Here is a 21,382-nt window from a genome sequence, read left to right as displayed (position 1 = left end):
CCACCGCGCGCATTCCCCCCGAATACTATGATCTGGCGCTCGCGTTTTCCAAGACGCAAGCGACTAAATTATCCCCTCATCGGGAGGGGGATTGCGCGATAAACCTTCGGGTAGACGCTGTACCTCCCAGGAGTCATGTGTATCCCCTGTTGCAGGCTGAAACAGAGGCTATGGAAACATACATCACCGAGTCCCTGCGCCAGGGGTATATACGTCCCTCCACTTCACCTGCTTCCCCGAGTTTCTTCTTTGTGAAATAGAAAGATGGCGGTTTACGCCCGTGCATTGATTATCGACCACTGAATAAGGTGACTGTACGATTTAGTTATCCTCTTCCCCTCATTCTTTCAGTGATTGAGTCAATGCATGGAGCCCGTTTTTTCACCAAATTAGACCTCAGGCGTGCCTTCAACCTGGTGCATATTCGGGTAGGGGATGAGTGGAAAACCGCATTCAGCACAACCGTTTTCCAGTCCTTTGTGAACGAGGTGTTTCGGGACATGCTTGGTCGCGGTGTGGTGGTCTACATCGATGACATCCTGGTGTATTCCGCTACGCGCGCCGAGCATGTGTCCCTGGTTCGCAAGGTACTGGTCCGACTGCTGGAGAATGATCTTTATGCCAAGGCAGAGAAGTGTGAGTTTTTCCAGCAGTCAATCTCCTTCCTCGGATACCGCATTACTACCACAGGTGTGGAGATGGAGGGAGATCGCATTTCAGCCGTGTGTAATTGGCCGACTCCAACCACGGTGAAGGAGGTGCAGCGCTTCCTTGGCTTTGCCAACTACTATCTGAGGTTTATTCAGGGCTTTGGCAAGGTCGCAGCTCCCATTACCTCCTTGTTGAAGGGTGGGCCGTCCCGGCTCCGCTGGTCTTCTGAGGCTAATTTGGCCTTCAGTAGATTGCGGGGTCTGTTCACCTCAGCCCCAGTACTGGCTCACCCCGATTCATCACTACCGTTCGTAGTGGAGGTGGATGCGTCCGAGGTAGGGATAGGCGCTGTCTTATCCCAACACTCGTGCACGCCACCCAAGCTCCGCCCCTGTGCCTTCTTTTCGAAGAAGCTCAGCTCGGCGGAGCAAAACTACGGCATTGGTGATCGGGAGCTGCTGGCTGTTGTCCAAGCTTTGATGGTGTGGAGGCATTGGCTCGAAGGGGCGAAACACCCTTTCCTCGTCTGGACAGACCACCGTAACCTGGAGTACATTCGGGCAGCGAGGAGGCTGAATCCTCGCCAGGCCAGGTGGGCCCTCTTCTTCACCCAGTTTGATTTCACACTCTCATACATTCCGGGTACGAAGAACGTGAAGGCAGAAGCACTGTCTCGGCTGTATGACACAGAGGAGAGGCCCAGAGACAATAATACTCCCGGTCTCATGCATTGTGGCACCGGTAGTATGGGCGATGGACGCGGATATAGCGCAGGTATTACGCACAGATCCATCTCCACCGCAGTGTCCAGCTGGGCTGCAATACGTGCCTGCGCTTATCCGTGATTGTCTGATCTACTGGGCACACACGACACCCTCCTCTGGTCATCCAGGTATCGGTCGTACAATGCGCTGCCTGACCGAGAAGTACTGGTGGCCCACCTTGGCTAAGGACGTGAGGGTGTATGTTTCCTCCTGCTCAGTGTGCGACCAGAGTAAGGCACCTAGGCACCTCCCAGCGGGTAAGCTACAACCTTTATCAGTTCCACAACGACCATGGTCTCACCTTAGTATTGATTTTCTTACTGATCCTCCCCTCTCCCAAGGTAACACCACTATCCTGGTCATTGTGGATCGCTTTTCGAAGTCCTGCCGCCTCCTTCCTCTGCCCGGTCTCCCCACGGCCCTACAAACAGTGGAGGCTCTGTTTACTCACGTCTTCCGGCACTATGGGGTACCAGAGGATATAGTGTCCGACCGAGGTCCCCAGTTCATGTTTAGAGTCTGGAAGGCATTCATGGAACGTCTGGGGGTCTTGGTCAGCCTGACCTCTGGATTTCACCCCGAGAGTAATGGGCAGGTGGAAAGGGTGAATCAAGATGTGGGTAGGTTACTGCGGACCTACTGTCAGGACCGCCCGGGGGAGTGGTCGGTGTTCCTGCCATGGGCAGAATACGCTCAGAACTCTCTCCGACACTCCTCCACTAACCTAACACACTTCCAATGTATTTTGGGTTACCAACCGGTCCTGGCACTGTGGCACCAGAGCCAGACCGAGGCTCCTGCAGTGGATGACTGGTTTCGGCACGTGGAGGAGACTTGGGACGCTGCCCACATTCACCTCCAGCGCGCCGTGCGTCGTCAGAAGGCGAACGCTGACCACCACCGCAGGGAGGCCCCGGTTTTCAGACCGGGGGATCGGGTCTGGCTCTCGACCCGGAATCTACCCCTCCGCCTGCCCTGCCGGAAGCTGAGCCCGCGGTTTGTGGGGCCGTTTAAAGTCCTGAGGAGGATAAACGAGGTTACATACAGGTTGTTACTCCCCCCTGATTACCGTATTAACCCCTCGTTTCATGTGTCTCTCCTCAGGCCGGTGGTAGCTGGTCCGCTCCAGGAGTCTGAGGTACGGGAGGTTCCTCCATCTCCTCTGGACATCGAGGGGGCCCCGGCGTACTCGGTCCGTTCCATACTGGAATCGAGGCGTCGGGTGGGGGGCCTTCAGTATCTCGTGGAGTGGGAGGGATACGGTCTGGAGGAACGGTGCTGGGTCCCAAGGAGGGACATCATCGATCACTCCCTGTTGAGGGATTTGCACCGTCGCCATCCGACTCGCCCTGCTCCGCGTCCTCCTAGCCATCCCCGAGGCCGGGGTCGGCGCACTGTTGGAGCCGCGCGTCAAGGGGTGGTACTGTCACGACTTCCGCCGAGGCTGCCTCCCCTCCTTGTTCGGGCAGGTTTCGGCGTTCGTCGTCAGCGGCTTACTAGCTACTGCCGATCCCATTCTCATCACTCCACTTGTCATGTCTTGTCTTGTCAATCACACACACCTGGTGCTCAATCCCCTAATTAGTATGTGTATAAGTGTTCCCTCTGTTCCCCTTGTCTTTGTGAGTGATTGTTTCATTGTGAGAGCGAGTAGCTCGGTTGAGCTACTCTTACATTTGTTATTGCCAAGGTGGAATATTTCCCTTGTGATAGTTTCGTATTGACGCTGGGTGCATTTTATTTATGTAAACGGAATAAACTCTGGACTTCGGTGTTTTACCTCCTGTGCCTGACTCCTTCATTCACACCTCATCACACTATGTCATTGAAAGAGCAGGTGTCCTTAATGTTTTGTACACTCAGTGCATTATATTACTCATCTACAGCCATGTATGTTCTACTCAGTTCTCCAGGCTTCTGTCTGTGCTGTAGTGAGAGTTGTAATGAGTATTTCTACCACAGTGTAGTGCCTGTGAGGCAGCCCAGGGCTGGTATTGAGGAGAGTAGGAGATTGTCCAGGCTTCTGTGTGATGTAGAGTGTGTTTCTATCACATAGTGTTAGAGCTGATATTGGAGAGTAGGAGATAGATGGTAGCGAGCTATTGGTTGGATGGTAGAGAGAGGGGCTGTGGATTGGTTTGTTGTGTTGGTGTCAGCAGTCTGAAGCAGAGAGGTGATAGAAGATAAATTCCCCTCGCTAGCAGGTTTTAACCACATTCTCTGTAAAACAGGCTTACACCCACAATAGAGGGCTTACCAACGCAGGCCAGGAGGGAGGCAGAATGCATAGACCACAAAAGAGATACAGCAACCCACCACCCAACGAGTTCATTCTGAGCCTGGTCTGTCTTTGCCTTACCAAGGCCTACAGGCCAAGAAGAAAGATCAGCTTTAATATTGCCAGATAGATTGTAGCTTCCATCAATGTAATTTTCTGCATCATTTCCAATCCCTCATATATATATTTTTTAATATATATTTTTTAAATATGTTTTCCTTTATTATTTTCCCCTAACCCTACCACCCCTCCCCTAATTGGAGTAAACTAATGGAAAACAACACTTTGGCTTGTACTACACTTAGGCTTCTATTTAGTTATCTTCTGTTTGTTTTTAATCCCATCCTTCAGCTATACTCAATCCCTGCCATCTATCTCTGAAGACCATCCAGTTTGATTTCTATTTGCCATATATTTTTAACTGTGCTCTTTCACAAAAGTTCTGAGCCTAAATACATTTTACAGACACAGTATATTTTACATTAGTTATCTTGTTGTTTTTAATGCCACCCTTCAGCTCCACTTAACCCCTCCCATCTATCTCTTAACGCCATCCATTTTTTATTTATATTTGCCATATATTTTTCAACTGTGCTGTGATGTTTCAAAAAAGTTCTGAACCTTTCTATTCTCATAGTTTCTACAGATTGTAAATTAAAGATGAACATTTTTGCTAAAAGTATTATTATATTATTGATCGATAGACTGTGACTTTTCAAATCTCCCTGCAGTGCTATTTGCAGAGTTAGCTCCAGGTAAATGTTGCAATTATTCAGGCATTCCTGGAACTGCGACCAAAAACAAGCTATATATTTTTTTATTTTTTTATTTTACCTTTATTTAACTAGGCAAGTCAGTTAAGAACAAATTCTTATTTACAATGACGGCCTACACCGGCCAAACCCGGTGGACAGTACCAAAACAAATGATCTAATGATTCTGTCTCTGCTTGGTTTTAACACATTCGGTCATCTCAGACTTTGAGATAATACAGAATTCAGTGTTCTTCGATTATTTCAGTTGTTTGCCAACTCACTAAAATTGTTGGTGATAGCATCCAACGTGCACAACTGAATTTCCTTCATTTCTCCAAAGGTGGCTTGGAAATGACATTTAAGTGTGCAGCTGACTGGCATGAGAGAATAGTTTAGAGTTACACTGATCTTTATCATAAAAATAAAACATCCCTTTCCTTTGAATACACATGGTCATTTATAACATGTGGCTCACCCAAAATCAATGTATTTTTAGTCTAATGGTACTGTAGTATAAGCACTCCGGTAAGGGGTAAGCTACATAGTGCATATAGGGATGGGATGGAAAGAGTAGGCTAACTGACCAGCTATTGCTCCACCATGGATAAGGGCAGCTCTTATACATTCGACAGCAGGCGCAGCAAGACAAGCAGATCATGGAAAGCGGCAGAATCTGTTACTGCCAGCGTTTTGTTTGCAGCGTATGAAAGGATGAGAGGGAAAAGCCCCTGAGCACAGCACTATCCTTTCACCACTCTGTCCATCCGTCCTCTCTGGCGGGCTAGCCTGGTCAGCGCGATGCTGCTCCATTGCAGAAGCTCAATGCCAAACCTCCTGCTGTCCCCTCACCCCCCCCCCCCCCCCCCCTCCCCTCCTCTTCCTCTCCAAACACGGGTTTATCTGTCGCTTTATCTGCCCTGAGCCCGAGCTTCTCCGCTCAGTCACCAGATACAATGTAAAAGTCTGCCTAATCAATTCTGGGGCTGCACAGAACCAACTTGCATTGCATTACACCCACCCATAATACTATAGAGCACGCTATCTATGGAGAATAAAGTAATACATGTATTGTAATGAATGTAATGATCATTCACTAGGAGTTTTAATTGAAGGGTTTAATACAGTGGATGAATGAGAATAGTTGAGTATGTGGGAGAAAAGGACACAATCAAAAGAGTATTGAGAAAGACCGATTGATAGTGAGGCATCCCTCTGGGTGCAGTGTGCTACTGGGCATGCTGCCAATTGAGGGGGTTAAACAGAACATGCCACATGATTAAAGGTTGAAGGTTCAAGTCCTGTTACAAGTTCAAGCCAGTGTTAGAGATCTACTTTGGAAAATACTGACAGTTGAGAACAACATTGTAGAGGCAAATCTGTTTCTTAATATGAATATAGTTTATATCACTGTTTTGCATTGACATAAAGCAACACATATTATAAAGCCTCAATAATCAAATAATATTGTTAGTGTTACATTGATATTGTCATAACAGACAGTAACTCGGCCTATCTTTCACGTCATAATGAGATAAGAGTACTTCTCCTCTCTGTGTCCATAGGAGTCGCATGCATAACAACACATATGATTTCAGTCTTTCTATTGGCAGCAGGTAGTGAGTTCAGACTGGTTTCCGTTATGGGGCCTCCTTTGCTCTATGGTTTTGTGAATACTGTGATTGTTCTCTGGTGTCTGTCAGCACATGAAGCATGTTGAGAGAGGAAGACCCTCTTTACCCCACTGGAGAGATGAGTTGGGCCAAATGGGACTCTGGAAAGGCTAACCAGGCACCACCAGACCCATATGTATAGCCTAGGTCTTATAGTTGTCTGAAGCAATCCACTACTGGTTGTAGCAGAAGGTCAATAAACCATTTATCTGGCCTTCCTGTCCTCAACCAACGTCTAACCTTAACATTACCAGTTATCAATCCCACTGAAAACACTGATATCTGTTTAATATGAATTTCCTGAGTTTACACATGATCAAAAGTAATATGTCTATGAAAACCTAATGTATTTTAATGTATTTTTTCTAAAATATCCCCCTTTCAGCATCCTTCTTCTCTCCATGGCCCCTGGACTATATGAACCTCATAGTTAGGGTTAAAGGTTAGGATGATGAACCCTGGCATGGGCACTGGGCAGAGAGAGGTCAGGGTGTTATAAGGGTTAAGTATTTTAGTTTTGATTTGTTGTATTGTGTGGTGGCCCCTCCCAGCCCCCTCCACTGGGGGCCGTGGCCCTGGGGCCGTTATAAATAGTCCCGTGGGCTCCCCCTGCTCTGACAGAGAGGCTGAATGTCTGCAGGACATGCTCAACCTTTGTCTATCAATGTTCCTCTACTAACCACCAGCAGGGTTGGCATATAGATGCACAGAGACCAACTCTCTGCTCCACACAGACAGGACACGGGTCTCTATGACTAGACTAAAAACTGCTTACAGAAAGCGACGTTGCAGGTCATTGGAAGTCAGTAAAGTTAGTGACTCCTAGAGAGTTGCATGTGGAACTGTTGTTTACGTGTGGAAGCATCTTTAGGTTTAGAGAGGCACTTTTTGCTTTTAAGTTTGCTGTCTTGTTTTTTGTTTATATACCTTGAAGGCATCACTGAAATAGTCACTATTGATACGGTAAACAGAGCTTGCTGACTCAAAAGGAGAATACACATTTTCTCCTGTTTTTGCTCCTCTTTTCATCCCTCCATTGCTTTGGGGTAGCCTCTTGACTTTTTGGTCACCATGTGGGAGTTCCGGTCCATGTCGTTCTGGCGGGCAGTGTTTGCAGAGTTCTATGGCACCATGTTCTTTGTGTTCTTCGGTCTGGGGGCGGCTCTGCGCTGGACCACCGGGCCCCACAACGTTCTCCATGTGGCCTTTTGCTTCGGCCTGGCCGCTGCCACCCTCATCCAGTCCATCGGTCACATCAGCGGGGGACACATCAACCCGGCCGTCACCTTCGCCTACCTGATTGGCTCCCAGATGTCCCTGTTCCGCGCCTTTTTCTACATCGTGGCCCAGTGTCTGGGGGCGCTGGCTGGGGCCGCTGTGCTCTACGGGGTCACCCCCACCAACATGAGGGGAAACCTGGCACTCAACACGGTAAGACTACCTGACCAATGACAGTCAATTCAGCTGAATGTAAATGGGATTGATCCCAACCCTGATAGGAAAGTCTGTGGTGACAATCACAAATTTCAGAGTTCCATTGTCATCTGCCATGAATGAATGAATGAAATGAACTTGAACTTGACAGGTGATAAAGAACATCTGTGTGTGTGTAACCACGATTGGAGAGTCTGTTTGAATTTATAGTTCAGTCTTTCTTACATTGGGAATATGAGACAATATAGCAACCCAGTTTAAAGGTCCTAATAGAAGACCTGCTGCAGATGTGTTGGCGTTACAGCAGTTGAATCTGTACAACTGACTTTCCAAAAAATATATATATCTATCTTTTTTTACAATGTTCGATTTTATGAATAGTTCATATTCATAAAATATCTGTAATTAAACATTTACAAAAACACCACTCTTTAGAATTCATGGACAATGTAAGATTAGCAAATTATACTTTTTTTAGTGAGCTATTTTTATGCATTCAAGGTTTAACCTGTTGATTGATTGACTGACTGTTTGAGTTTTTCATATCGGCCAGTGGAGTAGATATAACTGAAAAAAGTGAACTGTAATCATTCATTCACCTGTCTGTTCTATCTCGTCCGCCTTCTCTAGCTGCAGCCAGGTATCAGCCTGGGCATGGCCACCACTATGGAGGTGTTCCTCACCCTGCAGCTGGTTGTCTGCATCTTTGCTGTGACCGATGAGAGGCGTAATGGACGCCTGGGCTCTGCCGCCCTAGCCATCGGCTTCTCTGTCCTCATAGGACACCTGCTGGGGGTAAGACATATATTCCAAATATAGAAATATATGTTTGTAGACCATAGAAGACAGGGAATTGTATTGGGTGAAAACGGGCTTAGACACAGGGTTGGGTGGGATGAAGCTTATAGATTTTTAGCACTTTAAAACAAGTGTATTTATTTCACTTTTTTTGGGGTGGGGGAACAGCAAAGTAATTCAGTATTTTTAATGACAATTGTTTTGAATAACTTGTGATAATGCTGAAAGAGCAATAAACGAAATGAAGAGACATAGGCTTGGAGTGGGGTGGTAAGAGACTGTTATGACTCAGGTATATGATCAGGGCTGGGTTTCCCAAAAGCATCGTAGCACTAAGATCATCTTAATTCCATTGAACCTGAGTGGACAAAAGATGATCTTAGTGCTACGATGCTTTTGGGAAACCCAGCCCTGAACAACATAGAAAATCAATCAAAGTGGGATATTTAGGGATTTAGGGTAAGGTCAATTCCAATTATGTATATGAATAGATGTCAGAAGCAGGAATGCCTGACTAAACATGGAAATCCTGATCTCTGTGACTACAAGAGAGAAGGGGTGTGTAATCCATGGTTTTGATGGGGTTGGTTAGAACTCTAGATAGACCAATATGAGTGCATTAGAAAGTACTATTGTATGATGTAGGTAGGTTTTTCATCACTGCACTCTACATACTGCTACCAAAATATAATAATAATAATATAACCCTGGTCTATTCTCTTTGATATAGATGTACTACACTGGTGCTGGAATGAACCCTGCCAGGTCCTTCGCCCCCGCTGTCCTGGTCAGAAACTTTGTCAACCACTGGGTAAGACACTTTGTTCACACCTTACAAAGCCACAACATGTACAGCAATTTTAAGATTTTACAACAATTTACAGCAATTTACAACAACTTACAATATGTTGTTTGGAGTTTAGAAATGTGAAATGTGATATAGCTAGATGAACTCACCAACACATTCCCCTCTCTACCTCTCTCTTTGTGTCTCTGTCTCCCTCTCCCTGGTCTGGTCTGGTCCTGTGCCAGGTGTACTGGGTGGGTCCGATGATTGGTGGTGCTATGGGAGCTATTATCTACGATTTCATGCTGTTTCCCCGCATGCGCGGTCTCGCTGAGAGGATGGCCATACTGAAGGGCACCAGGCCCCCAGAGGCTGAGAGCAAGCAGGACACCCGAGGAGAGACCATCGAGCTCAAGACACAGGCCCTATAAGCCTGGTGGAAGAAGGTTGGCTTTCGGAACCCCCTATCCCCCTATTCTGTACCCAAATCCCCTCCGAACCCTCAACCCCACCCAACACACACGCGCACACATACCTCTTCCTCCCTTCCCCTTTAACCCACCCACCCACATAGTACATATAGACCATAGACACAAACCCTCCTCACCCTCACAACAACTCCACTTTCCTCACCCTCCTCATTCTCACTCTGCTGATCCAGAAACAGGACATGCTGAATTACAGGGCAGCCAAAGCCCTAACCATCCTCCGACCGCCCCCAACCCTCCACCACCGACCCTCACCCATACCTCCCCCCTTGGTCTGTAGGATAAAGACGGAGGGTAAGAAGAGGACTTAGTTGCCACTGAAGAAAGCACCCTGCACCCTGCTGTGACCTGTGGTGTACGGAGTGGGTCACTCCTGGCTGACCAGGTGGCTATAACTGCTCAGGACAGGGGCATCTCTCTCTCTCTCTATCTCGTTTGTAGTCTGCTAGGAGTGAAGCTACAGTAGAGCAGTGGACTTCTGCATGCTTTTTCCATTTTTTTTCATCCAGTTTGAATCTCTCCCTTGTTTTTTTGTTTTTGTTTTATGAAACTTTGAGAACCTGACATGTATGTTATTATTATATTTTTAAAGAATTTGAGGATTTTATTCGACTCAAATTCCATTTTCAAGTCATGCGTGTGTTGTGTGTGTGTGTGCCTGTTTTAGTAGTCCTTTTTATTTTGGACTTTTTTCATTACCACAATTCCTTTGTTCGTTATTATGCTTTGTTGTCTTTATTTATCACACTGCAGTCTATTCTAAGGGAAATAAGCATATTTTGTCCCCCTCCTCCTTGATTTTGCTGCAGTAAAGTTCTGATTCACTAGTAGTTTTACAGACAACATATTTAGAGTGCTCCCCTTTTATCGCAAAGCCCTTACATTTTCGCGTTGAAGTCAAGTCTTTTAAAAAATTGTTCTGAGTCTGTCTCTCTTCAAGGGGAGCACAAACACAGTCAGATTTATATGAAAATAAACACACAACACACAAAACTTAACTGGTCTTTTCTTAACTCAATCTCCATCGCTATTTAAACACATAATCTTGAAATTGTACATTATTATTCATTTATTACTACAAAATTCCACTTCTTTGACCTGTTGGCTCTCCTTGACTTCGATACAGCCATGTTAATGCCTAAGAAGATAAAAGGTTTTATACTGTATGCAGTTCAGTACCAGTATTATCTGTGCCAGACTGTTACGTTTTACTCAGTTTCTGGAATGCCTTTTTTTTTTTCATTAAAGATTTTGCCCTTACATTGGATTTATGTACAGATGTGTGACAGCTGGATTGGGTTTCATTTTGTCATTTTACGTAATAACAAAGAAAACCAAACCTTGACTGGCTTTGTCATGTGGATCAAGCTCATTTTCTTAGTTGATTGTAGTTCTTTCTTTACATAACCTTTAAAAAAATTAAAAAATAAATAAAATGTGGTTGAAAAACAAAATGAGTGCATAATGATGCAGTGGCTTCTTGCTGGTGTTAGCAGACACCTGGTGCGTTCTATTTTCTCTCTACGGGGAGAGGTGCTCTTTTCTCTCTACGGGGAGAGGTGCTCTTTTCTCTCTACGGGGAGAGGTGCTCTTTTCTCTCTACGGGGAGAGGTGCTCTTTTCTCTCTAGGGGGAGAGGTGCTCTTTTCTCTCTATGGGGAGAGTTGCTCTTTTCTCTCTATGGGGAGAGGTGCTCTTTTCTCTCTACGGGGAGAGGTTATCTTTTCTCCATAGGGGGAAGAGGGGTGGATTTAAGATTGGGGGGTTATTTTCAGTGTACTGGTGAATCCACCTCTCTGATATCTAGTCTGTTTTGCCCTCCAAACTCAGGTTATTATAACCTGGTCCTAGTTCTGTTTGTGTTATGTTGCCATCAAATTAGCAAGACAGCACAAACAGATCTGAAACCAGGCTATGGTTCTTACACCTGGGGGGTAAAAAGAGAGAAGAAGAGAGAAGATAATCTCCTAAACTGAGGCGACTAAATTCTTTAGCTTTGTGTTACTAGGTGTGGATATAATAATAATAATATGCCATTTAGCAGACGCTTTTATCCAAAGCTGAGGTAAACTAAACGTGCACCTGTATGATCTCTTCATAACATCTGCATCAGAGGGACATGAAACTTGAAGGTGAGGTCAAATCCCCCTTTTTTGACTCTTTGGTCCCACTCTTCCCTCCATTCCTCCTTCCTGCTTTCACTCCCTACCTCCTCCTTCTGTTTACAAGGCGGTCATTTTGTGTTCCGATCTAAAGGTGACAGGACAGTTGATGCTGCAGGGACTCTTGTGATGGGATGGAGGAAGGGGTACTGCAGTGTTGAACCTGCTCATAGCATTACAACCCACTTCCATTTTCACTACTTGATAGAGCAGTTAACTGAACCATTTAAGCTGATTCTCCTTTTACTTTCACATTCGCTTTCATTTCGCTTGATTCCTCCAGCGGTAGATAGAATACATTTCCTTCCTTATTTTAGTTTGACTCATGTTGAACATTTTGAAATTTAAATAATTATGTTTGTATTCCATTGAAAAGCTTTGATGTACAGTGTAAAATGTAATTTTTTTATTTACCATGATTGTTGAAACTGGATGGATAACAATATAATTTCAAATCTATACAATGTCTCCTCTTTGGCCATTTGGTTATGAAAGGTATGGGAAAGGACAGGATACAGTAGAACAATATGCTTGGATCCTATCAATAACTTATTATAAACATACTTTCATAATCAGAGAACCCTGGATTTATAATTTCTATATTATAAATAGAAACTTCCTAAAAACTTCCTATATTATAAATAGAAACTTCCTAAAAAAACATTCATTATTACACAAATATCTTTATTTCTGATGGGCACTGTCACTACTGGTCTCTGGGTTTTTCTCTTTAATTCCATTAGTGCGGTCAGACTGCTTGCCTACTGCATGATGACATACAATATTACAGGGCGTTCGCTTAGGGTACTTAGTTCAGTAATATAAACTCACTTGGCTCCCATCCCCTTGCACCGAATATAAATTATTTCTAACCCAATTGTAAAATCTAACCCCAATATAAATTTGATATTTATTAACTCCAACAGGCACTCAATTTATGTAAATAAAAAAATTCAAAAAAATATATTTGGAATTAATGGTATGTGCATACATCTTTGATAAGGAGAATATGACCAATTTACCAACATGAAGACCTCAATTAGTGCAATTGTGTGTGTTAGTGTCTAAAGTCTAATATTAGTCTCTCAATGGCACACAGTTGTGACATTTAGCACTCCTATACTGAACCAACAAATAACTTTATTGAGGAAAATGACAACTTCAAGTGGGACTGTCCAAAGGTTAAGGTCTCCTAGACTGTCAGCACATTATATTGCTATGATGGTTCCTAATCTGTATAGATTCTCTCAGTAGCCTATAATATCTGGGTTTGTAGCCATAGACCATCATCACCACTTGGTGGCCAGAGGATGTATTAGCATTCAACTGACAACTGCTGAAATAACAGATCTTTGTTCATACCCTCTACAGGAGACATGTTATTCTCACTTTAAGTAGCAAGACACTGTATTAAACCAGACAACCTCCAAACATCAACTTAGTCTGACAGTTTATTAGAAATATGTAAACAAAAATTCACACTGCATTTAACAAACTGACATGCCTTTAACCTGATCTGCAAAACAGGTTGCCGAAACAGTGTTTTTGCTTTAACTAACACTTGCAAATTAAATTAGGTAATTTATTGACAAGTTATGTTTCTGAATATGGAAGAAATAATATTTTTATGTCTGTTCCTACAATTTTGTTTGATACAAAACAATGTGCAACGACCACTGCATTGAAGTAAACTACCGGTATATACTTTGAAAATTTTCTGTATTTACACTGATATATACTAAAGCAAAAACATCCTTGCAAAATGGGATTGCACGAAAAGGTTGTACCATTATAATTTATGTTATACTATAAAATAAGTTTAACATGCATATTCATTTAAATACCTTAATATTTAAAACCAATGAATGAACTATTACCTGTAATATTTGCAGATGTTAACGTACACTGGGAAAATATTTGCTTTGAGCTAAAACTTGTTTAGATAAATTAACAAAACAAACAAAACGTACAGTATGAACAATAAAAGGGGACATTTGTAATTTAAAAAAGAAACAACTTTATTGAAAATAGGCAGTTGCTTTGAAACCTGTTTTTTCCCTAATTTAGAATTCACAAATGTCTATATTCAATACGTAACCTCACAGACATTAAATAAAAAAGGGGGAGGTGGGTAACTTTAAGACATTATCACATCCCATCAGAGCAGGGCCACATTCAGCAGGCAAACATTGTCAAACGTTGCAGATAGAAATAGCATGAATAGAACCGACACGATTCCTTCATTCTACATGTCAGAGGTGTGTTTGTTCTACATTACATATTTCAATCTGAACGTTAAGTTAGGGGACGATATAACTAAACCCCACAACAACACATCATGGAAACAACTGAATTGTCCATGCAGAATTAGAACAGTGCAGCACTAGGACAGAGAATGCTCTGGTGTAATGTTGTTACGACAGTCTTTCCTCAGTGAGATTCCTGTGATGTGTTTAGAAAACTGGTGATGTTTCCTCCTTTCAAATACAGTGGGGGGAAAAAAGTATTTAGTCAGCCACCAATTGTGCAAGTTCTCCCACTTAAAAAGATGAGAGAGGCCTGTAATTTTCATCATAGGTACACGTCAACTATGACAGACAAAATGAGAAAAAAATTCCAGAAAATCACATTGTAGGATGTTTGAACTTGTTATCAGTATAAAAGACACCTGTCCACAACCTCAAACAGTCACACTCCAAACTCCACTATGGCCAAGACCAAAGAGCTGTCAAAGGACACCAGAAACAAAATTGTAGACCTGCACCAGGCTGGGAAGACTGAATCTGCAATAGGTAAGCAGCTTGGTTTGAAGAAATCAACTGTGGGAGCAATTATTAGGAAATGGAAGACATACAAGACCACTGATAATCTCCCTTGATCTGGGGCTCCACGCAAGATCTCACCCCGTGGGGTCAAAATGATCACAAGAACGGTGAGCAAAAATCCCAGAACCACACAGGGGGACCTAGTGAATGACCTGCAGAGAGCTGGGACCAAAGTAACAAAGCCTACCATCAGTAACACACTACGCTGCCAGGGACTCAAATCCTGCAGTGCCAGACGTGTCCCCCTGCTTAAGCCAGTACATGTCCAGGCCCGTCTGAAGTTTGCTAGAGTGCATTTGGATGATCCAGAAGAGGATTGGGAGAATGTCATATGGTCAGATGAAACCAAAATATAACTTTTTGGTAAAAACTCAACTCGTCGTGTTTGGAGGACAAAGAATGCTGAGTTGCATCCAAAGAACACCATAACTACTGTGAAGCATGGGGGTGGAAACATCATGCTTTGGGGCTGTTTTTCTGCAAAGGGACCAGGACGACTGATCCGTGTAAAGGAAAGAATGAATGGGGCCATGTATCGTGAGATTTTGAGTGAAAACCTCCTTCCATCAGCAAGGGCATTGAAGATGAAACGTGGCTGGGTCTTTCAGCATGACAATGATCCCAAACACACCGCCCGGGCAACGAAGGAGTGGCTTCGTAAGAAGCATTTCAAGGTCGTGGAGTGGCCTAGCCAGTCTCCAGATTTCAACCCCATAGAAAATCTTTGGAGGGAGTTGAAAGTCAGTGTTGCCCAGCGACAGCCCCAAAACATCACTGCTCTAAAGATCTGCATGGAGGAATGGGCCAAAATACCAGCAACAGTGTGTGAAAACCTTGTGAAGACTTACAGAAAACGTTTGACCTGTGTCATTGCCAACAAAGGGTATATAACAAAGTATTGAGAAACGTTTGTTATTGACCAAATACTTATTTTCCACCATAATTTGCAAATAAATTCATTAAAAATCCTACAATGTGATTTTCTGGAATTTTTTTCTCATTTTGTCTGTCATAGTTGACGTGTACCTATGATGAAAATTACAGGCCTCTCATCTTTTTAAGTGGGAGAATTTGCACAATTGGTGGCTGACTAAATACTTTTTTCCCCCACTGTATGGCTACCAATAACTCATCTCTAATCTTTCTCTTCAACCGACCTTTGAGGCTTTACTTCCTTGTTATCATCGGTTAAAAGACTTCCTATATGCTCCCATTACTCCAGGTCTGGCATCTCTGAAAAGTTAGAAGATTTAAGGTAAAAAGTTAATCAACCAATTCTACATCGCTCATGTGTGGATGGTATGCTAAATGGCATATTATTATTATTATGATTATCAAGAAACTTCAAATGAAAATGCTCAATAATGTCTGCTTGCTATATTCTGTGGTCATGTGCAACATTTTTATCAAAACTTACTTTCATCATCACTGTCGTGCTGAAAAAAATTATAATTGATGATTAGTTTGAAATGTACTCAAAACTGCAAAACATAAAGCAAGTAGGCAAGTAGATTTCCTTTTCCTTGCATCCACCGTATACAGTACGTTTGCAATTGCTTTGATATTTGCTGTAAAATTCATTTGGAGATGACAGAAAAAAATAGAAACAAACCTCTTCTAGACCTTCCATACCACCCATGCCCAGATCTGGCATACCATCTTCTCCTCCCATCGTGTTCATCATCTGAAAATAAGAGACAACAATCACTGTTTAGACATTTTAAAAAATCTAGAATAATTGAACACATTCAAAACATTACACACTTTGTGCAACATGACATGCTTGCTTTGCTTGCCTCTGAGAACTTGTCGAAACTGGACAGATCCTCATCAGAATCATCTTCCCAGTCTTTCCAGTTGTTGAAATCGACACCCAACCATTGAAACTGTGGAAAACAAAACAGACATCCCAAATCTAAATTATTTTAACCAACATTTAAGACAAAATGTCCTATGTGATCTTAGTCTCAGAGTAGGAGTGCTGATCAGTTTGGCTTTTTTGATGAATAAGATACATGAACAGGAGGGACCTGATCCTAGATCGGCACTCCTACTCTGAGACAATTTTTGAATAAGTGCCCAGAAATACAAAACAGAAGAGGGAATATAGAATAGTATTGTACCAAAACATTTCTGACCTTTGCCTTGTCCTTTGTTAACCGTGGCCATGCAATACCTGCCTTTGCTTTCTTTAGACAACACAACACAGACCTGTCTGTACGTTTGTGCTTGGACTCCTGCAAGGAGAAGAAGAGAGATGCTCATGATATATTACAAGTCATTTTGTATGAGGGATTATCTTTTTCATCCTATTTAACATCCAGGTCATTGCAGTGGTTTTCTGGGTCATTGTAGTTGGTGATTCAGCAGCTAACTGAAAAAAAATACTTACATTGGGGTCAATTGAGTCGAAAAGGTCCAATTCATTTTGGTGTTTGAGGTTTTCAATCCCGCCAACACAACTGAAAAGACAAAAACAGAGTAAAATACAGTGCCTTCAGAAAGTATTCATACCCCTGGACTTCACATTCACATTTTGTTGTGTTACAGCCTGAATTCAAAATTGATTAAATACATGTTTTTTATCCATTTACACACAATACCCCATAATGACAAAGTGAAAACAAATGTATTGAAAATTAAATACAGAAATCTCATTTACATAAGTATTCACACCCCTGAGTCAATACTTTGTAGAAGTACCTTTGGTAGCGATTACAGCTATGTCTTTCTGGGTAAGTCTCTAAGAGCTTTCCACACCTGGATTGTGCAACATTTGCCATATAATTATTTTCAAAATTCTTTAGGTCTCTGAAATTGGTTCTTGATCATTGTTAGACAACCATTTTCAGGTCTTGCCATAGATTTTGAAGTAGATTTAAGTCAAAACTGTAACTCAGCCACTCAGGAACATTTAATATCTTCTTGGTAAGCAACTCCAGTGTAGATTTGGCCTTGTGATTTAGGTTATTGTCCAGTTTCTGGTAAAAAGCAGACTGAACCAGGTTTTCCTCTAGGATTTTGCCTGTGCTTAGCTCCATTCAGTTTAATTTATATCCTGAAAAACTCCCCAGTCCTTAACGATTACAAGCATACCCATAACATGATGCAGCCACCCCTATGCTTGAAAATATGGAGAGTGGTACTCAGTAATGTGTTGTATTTGCCCCAAACATAACAATTTGTATTCAGGACAAAAAGTGATTTGATTTGCCACATTTTTTGCAGTATTACTTTAGTGCCTTGTTGCAAACAGGATGCATGTTTTAGAATATTTGTATTGTGTACAGGCTTCCTTCTTTGCCCTCTGTCAATTAGGTTAGTATTGTGGAGTAACTACAATGTTGTTGATCCATCCTCAGTTCTCTCTTATCACAGCCATTAAACTCTGTAACTGTTTTAAAGTCACCATTGGCCTCATGGTGAAATCCCTGAGCGGCTTCCTTCCTCTCCAGCAACTTAGTTAGGCAGGACGCCTGTATCTTTGTAGTGACTGGGTATGTTAACACACCATCCAAAGTGTAATTAATAACTTCACCATGCTCAAAGGGATAGTCAATGTCTGCTTTATTTATTTTGAACCATCTACCAATAGGTGCCCTTCTTTGCAAGGAATTGGAAAACCTCCCTGGTCTTTGTGGTTGAAATTCACTGCTCAACTGAGGGACCTTACAGATAATTGTATGTGTGGGGTACACTATTATTGCACACAGTGAGTTCATGCAACTTATTAAGTGACTTGTTAAGCACATTTTTACTCCTGCATTTATTTAGGCTTGCCATTACAAAGGGGTGAATACATACTCAAGAAATGTCAGCTTCTCATTTTTAACGAATTTGTAAAAATGTCTACAAACATAATTCCACTTTGACATTATGGGGTATTGTGTGTAGGCCAGTGACAAAAAAATCTCAATTTAATCAATTTTAAATTTAGGCTGTAACAACAAAATTTGGAAAAAGTCAAGGGGTGTGAATACTTTCTGAAGGCACTGTAGATGAACGGTTTGCTCAAGCAGACGGTAAGGGATGATAAGATTAATATTATTCCTGGACTAAAAGAAAGATAAATATGCTTTTTAGTCCAGGATTAGGTTTAATCTGTGTCCGGGAAACTGCTCCTGCGAGTGCAATAGGCCTAATTTATGGACAGCTCACAATTTTGCCTAAGATCAGTGTCAATTAAACTGCAGTGTGTCCCGGGTCATGGTGAAGCAGCTTACCGAAAATCAAGTTTAGATTTTTCAAACTTTACTTGAAGATCTTTGCTGTCTTCTACCAGGAACTCAATGAAGACTGAGTCCCTTCTGTCATACCACTTCGCTGTTGCTGGCTGCCTATTGGACAATACAGAAGAGAGAAGACTGATTAGTCCAATACAAAGCAATGGCCAATGTCTTCTAGGTTCTGTTCATGAAATCCAACCATAAATATATTTGGGAAATTGCACCCCAATCATTAGGAAATAGGGATGAAAAAAAAGCATTGATTAGCTAGCTGAGATAATACTTTGTTTGGTTACATTCAGATACTATACATCAGGAACATTCATCATCAGGTGGCCAGGCTAGTCTAGCTCCACCCATTCAACCTTATCCAAGGTCATACTTGGTCAGGTGGCTCATTGTCACTGGTCTCTGCCCTTTTTCAGTGGTTTTGCTGGCCATTCCTAATGGTTATTCTTGGCTAACCAGATCCAACACCCTTCCATATATTTTCATGAGCTAGCTAACTGGCAGGCCACATGGAATGTAATGACACTCCAATTTGCAAGCCAGTAGCTAAGATAGTCTATTTGCAAGGAAAAGGCTAGCTACTACTACTGTAGCTAGCCCACGTGAATAAAGGACTATCTGCTCATGTAGCCGTTGTGGAGAACTGAAGATAAGGCCCAGCCTTGTATTGTTGCTAATGTCTCACCCAGCCTTGTACCTTTGCTAATGTCTCATGATATGGGAGAGTTTTTCTTGAGTGTAAAGCTGACAATTCGACTAGTGTGAACTGACAAGCGCTCCATCATTCCCACTAATCGTCCCCCTTGTGAATGGAGGCAACATGTAGGCCTAACGTTAGCTAGCTATTGTTAGTTAAAGTTATTGCATCCGATAGCTATAGCGTTATGCAGTTTATGCCCTGTGGACAATATTAACTTTATTATTGTAGAGTTGCTATACATATATCCATGTCGGAGCATTCTAGACAAGTAGCTAGCTAACTTAGCTAAGCTCAGAGTGACAAAACTTGAAGCTAGCTATGGCTAAATAGATAGCAATGCTAGCAAGCTACCCCGCATTTGCAAGGGTGGCTCTCGCATTCGACCCTCGAGCCCACACTTACATCTCTTGCTATCTAGTTCTTCCCACTCCAGAAGGCAGTATTCGTCACGATGTGCTGTTGGATATTGAGTTCAATAGCTAGCTAAATACGACAGGGCAAAATGTTTCCTCGTTCTCGTGCGCAATGACGTATCTCTTGAATTCGCTGGTTTCACTACACGGTCTGGAGCCCTTTCTGGATCCTTCTCTCATGCCGAGGGAGTCTCTTGCACGCGCTTTACCTGAAGCTTAGGTTGAACGCCGTTACCTTGGCTACACACACGATCTGCACATCATTTCAACTATTTCACCTGTATAACGCAGGTATGTACGAACAGGTGTTACTAGTGTGTAAACAATATTAAATAAACAAATAATGTGATGATTTGTACATTTATTTATCAACAAATGGGAAAACAAATACACAGGGTAAACAGAAACAAAATATTTCCTTATACCACAACTTTATTTATATCCTTGGAATTAATTTAGACTATTAAAGGATTTAATGCTGGACTGGACCTGATCCTCATGGTTCTTTGGCGTTTACATGGGTCAGCTCCTGCAAATAATAAGACAAAAGGTTTTTGCATCTTAGGAGATGCCAACATTGAATAGAACAGAACAGAATCTAGAACTTTAATGTCCATTGGATGTAGTGATCACAATATAGTAGCCATATCTAGGAAAACCAAAGTTCCAAAGGCTGGGCCTAATATTGTGTATAAGAGGTCATACAATACGTTTTGTGGTGATTCCTATGTTGTTGATGTAAAGTGTTATAGTGTGGACACTATATAAATAATTACATTGAATATGTGTTGTAACTTACCTGCAGTATAGTATGATTGCCATTCATGTGTGCATGGTTATTATTGGCATTGACCGTGACCTTTCCCCTTTGATGATGTCATCACCAAGAGTCAGATCTGTACAATGTGATTCTACCACAGGTTGAGTGGGCTGTATCGTTCTGCTGTTTTTCTACCGTTTGTACATGGCTGTACACCTTTTATTTATTGGGTTGAAAGTAAAGGAAAGTAATATTTAAATGCGTGTGGGCATTCCTTGTCAAGTTACTACATAAAGAATATATGTTGGTCCGTGGTGTGTAATGAGGAGCAAACAGACACTGCACTTTACACATTTATTAAATTGCTTATTCCAGTTACTAATAAGCATGCACCCATTAAGAAAATGACTGTAAAAACGTAAATCCCCGTGGATTGATGAGGAATTGAAAAATGGTATGGTTGAGAGGGATGAGGCAAAAGGAATGGCAAATAATTCTGGCTGCACAACCGATTGGCAAACGTATTGCAAATTAAGAAATCATGTGACTAAACTGAATGAAAAGAATAAGAAACTACACTATGAAACAAAGATAAATGACATAAAGAATGATAGTAAAAAGCTTTGGAGCACCTTAAATAACATTTTGGGGAGAAAGGCAAAC

General features: G+C 42.3%; 2 protein-coding genes across 2 annotated transcripts; one reads left to right on the top strand and one right to left on the bottom strand.

Moving 5' to 3' along the window:
* Positions 1–7,189: 7,189 nt before the first annotated feature.
* Positions 7,190–9,584, top strand: LOC311150398 (lens fiber major intrinsic protein-like; the record flags this gene model as incomplete). The annotated part of the gene is made up of 4 exons (XM_084187862.1): positions 7,190–7,549; positions 8,183–8,347; positions 9,081–9,161; positions 9,383–9,584. The coding sequence occupies 4 exons, from the start codon at positions 7,190–7,192 to the stop codon at positions 9,566–9,568; spliced, it is 792 nt and encodes a 263-aa protein (XP_084043988.1). The 3' UTR covers positions 9,569–9,584.
* A 3,635-nt stretch (positions 9,585–13,219) lies between these two features.
* LOC311150400 (prostaglandin E synthase 3-like) lies at positions 13,220–20,139 on the bottom strand. Its single transcript, XM_084187864.1, has 9 exons — positions 19,949–20,139; positions 18,835–18,948; positions 17,004–17,073; positions 16,750–16,848; positions 16,408–16,497; positions 16,224–16,295; positions 16,029–16,047; positions 15,638–15,844; positions 13,220–14,374 (listed from the first exon to the last, which is right to left on the bottom strand). Coding segments are annotated over exons 1-8 (486 nt in total). The 5' UTR covers positions 19,951–20,139; the 3' UTR covers positions 13,220–14,374; positions 15,638–15,824.
* Between the last annotated feature and the right edge of the window lie 1,243 nt (positions 20,140–21,382).

This window comes from Coregonus lavaretus (assembly GCF_964263955.1).
Source record: "Coregonus lavaretus genome assembly, chromosome: 22".
NCBI classification, from domain to species: domain Eukaryota; kingdom Metazoa; phylum Chordata; class Actinopteri; order Salmoniformes; family Salmonidae; genus Coregonus; species Coregonus lavaretus.
Note: the sequence above shows the minus strand (reverse complement) of the source record. Positions and strands in the feature narration are given on the sequence as shown.